Source organism: Alexandromys fortis, unplaced genomic scaffold (assembly GCF_014885135.2).
Source record: "Alexandromys fortis isolate MF-2015 unplaced genomic scaffold, M_Fortis_MF-2015_v1.1 scaffold_5, whole genome shotgun sequence".
NCBI classification, from domain to species: domain Eukaryota; kingdom Metazoa; phylum Chordata; class Mammalia; order Rodentia; family Cricetidae; genus Alexandromys; species Alexandromys fortis.
Window position 1 is genome coordinate 17,543,682 of NW_026067924.1, and position 8,698 is coordinate 17,552,379.

At 42.7% G+C, this 8,698-nt stretch overlaps 1 protein-coding gene across 1 annotated transcript in view; it reads right to left on the reverse strand.

The window, feature by feature from the left end:
• Positions 1 to 3,839: 3,839 nt before the first annotated feature.
• The window catches only part of Aoah (acyloxyacyl hydrolase), a 182,822-nt gene continuing 177,963 nt past the window's right edge, over positions 3,840 to 8,698 (reverse strand). Inside the window, exon 21 of the mRNA XM_050142759.1 lies at positions 3,840 to 4,216. Coding sequence (XP_049998716.1) covers positions 4,088 to 4,216 — 129 coding nt within the window. The 3' untranslated portion in view covers positions 3,840 to 4,087. The remainder of the gene's footprint in view (positions 4,217 to 8,698) is intronic.

An 8,698-nucleotide genomic window follows, 5' to 3' on the forward strand; every position in this document is an offset into this window, starting at 1 on the left:
CAGGGCTTGCCCACTATAATCAGTAATCAACCACGTCATTCAGTAATCAAGAAAATACCTGATAGAAATGCCCATAGGCAAATCTCATGAAGACAATTCCTCAATTGAGGTTCTCTCTTCCCAGGTGACTCTAGTTTATGCCAAGTTGATAAAAAATTAACCAGCACCCGGGCTACGGAGGAGGAACAAGATATGAGATGTATGGAACTGGAAGATAGTTGTGACATTGTTTTTCAGTCATCAGGTGTGCATAGTGAGCGGGAGATTTGGGTTCTAATAGTACCGAGTATTTCACTGCCAGAATAAAGCATGCCAGTGATAAAGCATGAACTACGAACCCTTGATAATTGTGGATTCTGTGTCTGCAGATTCAATTAATTCAACCAACTGCAGATCATGTATTTTGGTGTTAGGTCTGTGAAAATTGTGTTCATAATGAGCATAATCAGACTTATTCCTTGTCATTATTCTTTAAATACTACAATAGTAATTTGCACAGTGTTCATATTGCATTAGGTGTCACAATTAACCTAGAGACAATTTAGAGCACATAGGAAGATGCATGTAAGTTCTATGCAGAGACCGTGATCTTTTATATGAGGAACTTGAGCATCTAAGGATTCAGTTATCTACAAGGTATCCTTGAATCATCCCTGTGAAGATGCTGAGAGATAATGGCACAATTGTACCCACGTGATCCTTTGAAAATTGTCTTTATTGAGATGAGGATTTGGATGCAGATGGTTTATTTGGGAAGCAGGACAGGGAATTAGGGCTATGAGGTGTGTTCAGGAGGTCACTGCTGTGAATGAAGAGGGTTGATTCTGGGAAGTCCAGAGACTGCCCACTAACAAAGGAAGCTTGTGTATTATTTCACTAGTCACAATTTCCCACTGTGGGATTAACTATCTCTATGTCTGGTCTATACCAAGCAAACTTTTCAGAGTGTAGAAAAATGTGATTGCTAGAGAAGAAGATGCTGGCAACACAGGTGGGCCTAAGCATACAAATACTGAGCCCTGAATCTGTGGCACATTTGGAAGTGGCCAAGGAAAGTGATATACAGGTAAGAAGGTGTTTGCTAGACATGATCAGAATTTCTTCTTTACATCTCCATGGGGGCATTGACTCCAGGATTCCCAAGAATATCATGTTCCAGTTCCTTGCAGGCAATGATGTAACATTTGTGTATACCTGGCCTGATCCACCTGTGCACTTGAAATCATCTTCAGATGACATATTAAGAAGTGAGTTGTCCACTATTACAACAAATACCCAAGATAATCCACGTAAAAAGAAAGGTTTGTTGTATGTAGCTCACTGTTTCATAGGGTTTAGTGAATGAATGGTTGACTATGTTGCTTTGGACCCATGCAGTACATCATGGTGGAAGCATTTGTCTCATGACCGGGTACAAATGAGAGCAATAGAAAGGAGCTGGGGTCCTACAAGCCCTTTTGAGGGCAGACCCCTAAGGATTTTATTCTTTTCACAAGCCTTACCACCTTAACATTTTCAGTACCTCCCAGGATGACTAAACTGAGAACCAAGTCTGTAATACGTGGGCCTTTGTGAGGATTTAAAAACAGATCCACAGCACTTATAATACCTAATCTAATGTGACTATTGTGCAAACAGTATTTAGACTGTATTGCTAGGGAATAAGCAGTTTTTTTCCCTAAATACCTTTGATCTGCTGTTGAATGAATCCAAGGATTCAGTAGTGTAAGCTCTGAGTGTTGGCTACTACAGTGAATCTTGAGCAGCTTACTTCCTAAGGAGATTTGGTGCACAGATGTCAAATACCTACTCTGTTCTAGAAGGAGTTTCAGTTTCGTGGGCCACCTTCAAGTCACCAACAGGGAAAGGCTCAACCCCTGGTTCATATTGGCAACCTGATAAGCATCCTGGGGTGGTTTGCCACTTTAGAAGCCTCTTCTGGAACCATAGACTGCTGAAGGGCACAGATAGTGCATTGTTTGGAGTGATTCCCAAAATACTTTCCTTTCCTTTCCTTTCCTTTCCTTTCCTTTCCTTTCCTTTCCTTTCCTTTCCTTTCCTTTCCTTTCCTTTCCTTTCCTTTCCTTTCCTTTTTCCCCTTCCTTCCTTCCTTCCTTCCTTCCTTCCTTCCTTCCTTCCTTCCTTCCTTCCTTCCTTTTGTTTGATTGATTGCTTAAAGTTTTATTGACTTATTTAATGCAGAGACACACAGCCAAATATTAAGCCTAACTCGGGGAATCCTGCTGAAGAGTGGGAGGAAGGGTTGTAGGTTAAAATACAAAGACACACACAGACAGAGAAACAGCAGCACGTGTCATCCTTGAATTCCCCAAGAATGCCCCGTTTATTGTGTTCAGGGGCAGATTATATAGAGATAGCCATGCCCCAGCCAAACCCACCAGAAACCACTCTCCTGCCATCAGGAACTCCTGAAGGTCTCGTGCTCAGAGCAGCTGTAGGCACTCAGATCAGGGGATTACAAGAAATTCAGGATCTGGGGTCTCGCTGCTCCTAACATCTACCTGACCATGAAAAGCTCCCCCTTTACTCATCCTAACATGATCCTTCAAGTTTCCATCTCCACCTGCCTCCAGTCTACCCAGATCTCTTCTATTTCCCCTTCCCAGAGAGATCCGTATGTCACCCCATTTGGCCTTCCTTTTTACCTAGACTCTCTAGGTCTTTGGATTGTAGTATGATTATCCTTTATTTTACAGTTAATACCTACTTATGAGTGAGTACATACCATACTTGCCTTTCTGGGTCCAGATTACCTCACTCAGGATGAGTTTTTCTAGTTACATCAATGTCCCTTAAAATTTCCTGATGTTATTGTTTTTAGCAGCTGAGTAATAATCCATTGTATAAATGTACCAAATTATCTTTATCCATTATTAAGTTGAGGAGCATATAGGCTCTACTACATGAGTTATAGAAATAAAAATAGCATCCTATTGGCATAAAAAAACAAATACGTTGACCAGGGAACTGAATTGAAGACCCAGGCATAAATTACATACATATAGACGCTTGATTTTTGACAAAGAAGCCAAAATTATACAATGGAGAAAAAGAAAGCATCTTCAACAATTGGTGCTGGCATAACTGGAAGTCAGCATGTAGAAGAATGTGAATAGATCCCTGCACAAAACTCAGGTCCAAGTGGATCAAATACCTCAACATAAATCCATCCACAGTAAACCTGATAGAAGAGAAAGGGGGAATAGTTTTTAATGCATTAGCACAGGACACAAATTGCTTGATAGAACACCAGTAGCACAGACACTACGATCAACAATAATAAATAGTACCTCATGAAACTGAGTTTCTGCAAGGCATAAGATGAAATGACAGCCTAGAGAATGGGAAAAGATCTTCACCAGCCTCATATCTGACAGAGTGATGATCTCCAAAATACATAAAGAACTCAAGAAATTAGATACCAAAAAACCAAAATAATCCAACTAAAAATGGAGTACAGACCTAAACAGAGAGTTCTCAACAGAAGATTCTCAAAATGCAGAGAAACACTTTAAGAAATGTTCAACATCCTTAGCCATAAGAGAAATTCAAATCAAAGTGACTCTGGAATTTTATCTTACACCAGTCAGAATGGCTAAGATCAATAACACAAATGACAGCTTATGCTGAAGAGGATGTGGAGCAAGGGGAACATTCCTCCATTGCTGGTGGGAGTGTAAACTTGTACAGTCACTTTGGAAATCAATATGGTGGTTTCTTAAAAACTTGAGAATCAACCTAGCTAAAGACCTAGTGACACCACCCTTGGGCATATTCCCAAAGGATGCTCAATAATACCACAAGGCCACTTGCTCAACTATGTTCATAGCAGTTTTATTTGAAATAGCCAGAATCTGGGAATAACTCAAAGAACTTTCTTAAAAGGTGTCTCAGGGTTGAGCAGAGGCAACTTGATGTGGGAAGCTTTGGCATCACATTGCCATTTGGGTCTGTCTCCAACTACTACTGAAGAGAGCCCTCTGGACCTGTAGCACAGCAATCCTTGGAGTGGGTGGGAGGGAGGTTTTATCCACCTTTCTGTCCCACAGGGGTACTCTGGAGACACTCAGTGTCCTCCCTGGTCTCCAAACACTTTTTCAATCTGAGAATTGAATGGATTTTCCTTTCCCAGGATCTGAGGCCATTGGGACTGTATCTTCTTCCAGACACGATCTGCCAGCAGCAGCGAAGCCACCTGCAAGAGAGCCAGAGAGACAGTAAGGAACCCGCCAGCAGGCTTGGCATGCAGCTTAGTTGGTTGAATGCTTGCTTAGCATAGAGAAGCCCAAGTTTTACTCCCAGTGCCACACAACTGAGGCACATGCCTAATCCCACCACTTAAGAGGTAGACGCAAGCAGATCAGAAGCTCAAGTTTATCCTTGGGCTACATAGTGGGTTTAAGACCAACCCAGTGTACATGAGACCTTGTCAAACAATAATGAAACTGACCATCAAGATTTAGTACATCCTGTCTTTCTTAAACCTTTTATCACTGCTAGTATTATCTGGGAGAAACAATTTAAAAGAGGAAGAATTTCTTTTTCTCGTGGCCTGTAGACACACCATGATGTAAGAGCATGGTAGAGAGAAGCTGTTCACCCCATGGCAGCCAGGAAACAAAGAGAGGACAGGCAAAGGCCAGTGCTAAGATGTTCCTTAAAAGGCCACTCTCAGGGATTCCTTTGCTTCAGCCAGGTTCTGTCCCCTAAAGTTTACTCCACACCTCACAACAGAACTATCAGCTGGGAAACCTAGAATTTAACACTAGAGTCTGGGGGACATTTCATGTTCAAAACTCATTATCACCTATGGTGAGAAGATCTGAGGACCGTGCCTGAGCTCCCTACCTCCATCTCTGCGTATTTGATCTCTTCCCTGAGGTGGGTGGGGCTAATCACTTTGTCCAAAGCGATGTGGTGATGATGGACAGCAGCCACTTGAGTGATTGTGCCTCCCTATGTAGAACTTGGTCTTGCTGGACTGATGGCTTAAGAAGCTATGAGCTGATGCTAGGCTCCAACTAAGGACCAGCAAAAAGCTGGGTCCTCAGCCCAATGCTGAATCTGTCCGCCCAGGTGAGTGTGAGGCTGTTTCCCCCAGTTTTGTCTCTGCTGACCTCAGAGCCTCAGTAGCACACCTTGATGGTAGTTGTGTGACACCTTAAGGACAGGACCAAATTAAGCTATGGTCATCAAAAACTAAAACGTAGCAGATGTTTATCATTTTAAGTTTCTGGATTTGTGACTTGCAGATATAGAACAAGCATATGTTCTCAAAATCCCACTCCTGCACTGCCTTAGACAGCCAGCAACTATTCTGTGTTGGCCTAAGGCCTGGGTGCTGATGACTAGAGGGAGCCTCCCCTGGATGAACTCCTGTCCTCATCCAGGAGACAGATATGCAGAATAACCCCATGCCTGAGGGCTGTGAGAGAGAACCACAAGTCAGAATAGGAGGAAATATCAACTCTGCCTGGACAGGAAAGGGCAGCCCTCTTGGGAGAAGTGGAACTTTCGAGGGTAGGTTCTAGATGTTCCTCGGGGAAGCTGTACACATGGCAGAGACCATGGAGTATACACATGGCACATGGGAGGAAAATGGAGTGATCAGGAAGCTCCAGGCATCCAGAAGATGAGAGTGGATAGGTAAATTGCTAGGGCTTGGATCCTGAAAAAGACACAGAATGTGAATTGCTTGGCTGGGACAAGAGACGACTTGTGTTAGGCACAGCAGGCTGAGCACTGACTCTTCTGCCAAATGCCACTTTCTTGGCTTCTGTAGCTTTATGCTAGATTTGCTTTGTCCCCAGTGGTAGCAGGATCTAGTCTTGGTTGTCCAGCCCTCTGCCCATCTCCATGTGCTTTGGGTAAGGAGGCTTTTTCTCAGCAGATGATACATTTAGCAAATGGGCCTGGCTGATCCTCAGGGCCAAATGGCTATATCTCAGCAGTAATTTTAATGTTGAAATTAAGAGAAACATGATTACTGAGGGCCTGAGAGGGGGAACACACTGTGAAGTAGGAGGGACACTGTCCTCAGGGGTCGTTCACCAAGTCAGCTGACAGTGCTGTGTCACATTGGGTTGCTTTCTGGAACTCTGCAGGCCAAATTGCACAATAAGTAGGACAGGGCCAATGATCAAAAGCTCTTTCTGGGTCTAAACTGCATTAATACTCTAGTAATCATTAGAAAAAAAAAACAAAACAAACTTAGTCATTGCATTAATCAGCCCCAGAATTTTTATGTATTCTAGAGCCTTCTGAAGTGGACCTAAAAAAAATGTATTCAATTAAGACTTTTACTTCCAGATATTGAGGCTCAAACTCAAGACCACCTTGTGCATGCCAAACAAGCACTGTACCATGTGCCCATCCCTGGCCAGACATCCAACTAAGCATGTGATATTTTGTTTCTTAGTAACTTTTTAGTAAGCATACACACTGGGGTTCCTTATGACCCCTCATCCACGCATGTCCTTATACTTCACATATTCATCACATTGCTCTACCTGCCCTCCTCTTCCTAATCCCTTCTCTCCAAACAGATGCCCTTCTGTTTCAACACACACACACACACACACACACACACACACACACTTGTTGGAGGAAGGTCACTTGTTCTTCCCGGCCACCTGCTTAGCTTAGACCCGAAATAATCACATAGAAAATGTCTTAATTAAATCACTGCACACACACACACACACACACACACACATGTATGCATGCACACATGGATGTACACATGCATGCATCATACAAAACTTAAATCTGGGTTCTGCTTATGAGTGAGAACACACGTTGATTGTCCCCTTTTTTCCTCTCCATATCTTCTTTTGTTCTCCCTGACCCCAAGTAGGCTTTATCCTCTCCCATGTAGCCCCTTTTCTATTTTCATCATATACATATATTTAGATAAATTATGCAAATGAGAAAAAATGTGGCATTTCTCCTGTCTGTCATACATGCGTTCCTTAACACGATGGTCTATAGTCATGCCCACTTTTCTGCAGATGACATGATCTCATTTCTCTCTATGGTTGAACAAAACTCCATTGGGTACAATATCACATTTTCATCTGCCTCCACATACTGGCCATTGTGAGCAATGCGGCAGTAAACATGAATGTGCAGGTGTCTCTGTGGTGTGCTGACTTAGCATCCTTCTGGACTCCCAGAATTGCACAGCTGACCACAGGGTAGTTGAAATTCTGTGATGAGCTTTCATGTTGATTTTCTCAGGGGCTACACTAGTTTATGTTTTCTTAGGCATGGGATTTTGATAATATCCACACATCGTACTACATAAAACATGTACATATACCATATGCACACAGCACACACATCATCTTTCCACACATCACACATCCACCAACATACAACACATACACATAGCAAGGCTCAAAATAACCATCAGGCTGGCTGGGACTCTCTCACCCAAGGCACAGCCTGCCTTTGAGGACAGAAGCCTGGCCTTCTGGCCACTTTTCCTGACATTCCTCCATCAAGGATGCTGCTTCCAAGTCTGTGGAAAGCTCTTGGTGCGGCTTTTAAACTTGGGACATTTAAATTGTCTTTTTAACGATAATGTGGTAACAAGGCCGCTGTGGGCGTTTATTTCCCTAATGTTAATAAGGGACGAGACGGGGGTGAAGGCACGAAAAGGAAAGTGAAGACATGGGCTCAGCTTTGAGCTTGTGGTGACTGGTCTGGAAGCAATTAATTGGCTGTCACTCTAACGGAGATTAATGTTTTTCTGAGGGTATACTGCTGAAATACTTTGTCTATAATGAGACCGGCATGCCAATATGCTAGAGACTTGGGAGGAAATGATCTACGTTACTCATTCCTTCATCCATTCACTTGGTTCTTTTCACTGAGTCCTCTCTGCAGGTTTCTCCTCTACCCATTGTCTGTTGTCACTCCCATGATGCCCCATTCAGGGAGAGGCATAGCCGTCTTTCACTCCCTTTATTCCAAGCTAATTGTTTCTTAAGCACAGGCGAGTCTTTTGTTTGTCTCTATTCATAGCTTAAAAAATTAAGCCAGTATCTAGACAATCTAGGACAGAAAATTTACCAAACAGAAAAAATAGAATAAAAATTATTATCTGTAATTAGAGTGGAGGCTACCTTTCCTAACACTAAGTATAGATCTCTCTCTCTCTCTCTCTCTCTCTCTCTCTCTCTCTCTCTCTCACACACACACACACACCAATGTATTCATCTATACATATAGTATTATAAAATATGTTTTTCCTAAAGCGTAACACACAACCTATAAAGTTAGCTCTTTTTGGTAAGCAGTACCACAAGTGTGCCAGAAGCACAGAACACTGTTATTCCCCATGTATTTCCTTGGCTCTCCATGTCCACCACATTTCCCTGTTGGTCTATCTCATTGTAAATGTAGATTTACACCCCCGTCTTTCCCAATGCACTGTACTTTACCAGACTGCATTTATTTTACATCTTGGAGGGTCAAACCTTGGTGGATCAGGAAACAGATCACTCAAGCCCAGAACCAGTGACAGATGTAACCTTCAAAGTGACCTATTCCTAAGTGACTTATTCCTGCTAGCTAGGGACAGTCCAAAAGGTTCCACAGCCTCTACAAACAGCACTGCCACCCAAGGACAAACTCCTCACACATACACGAGTCTATGGAGGGTATATATATA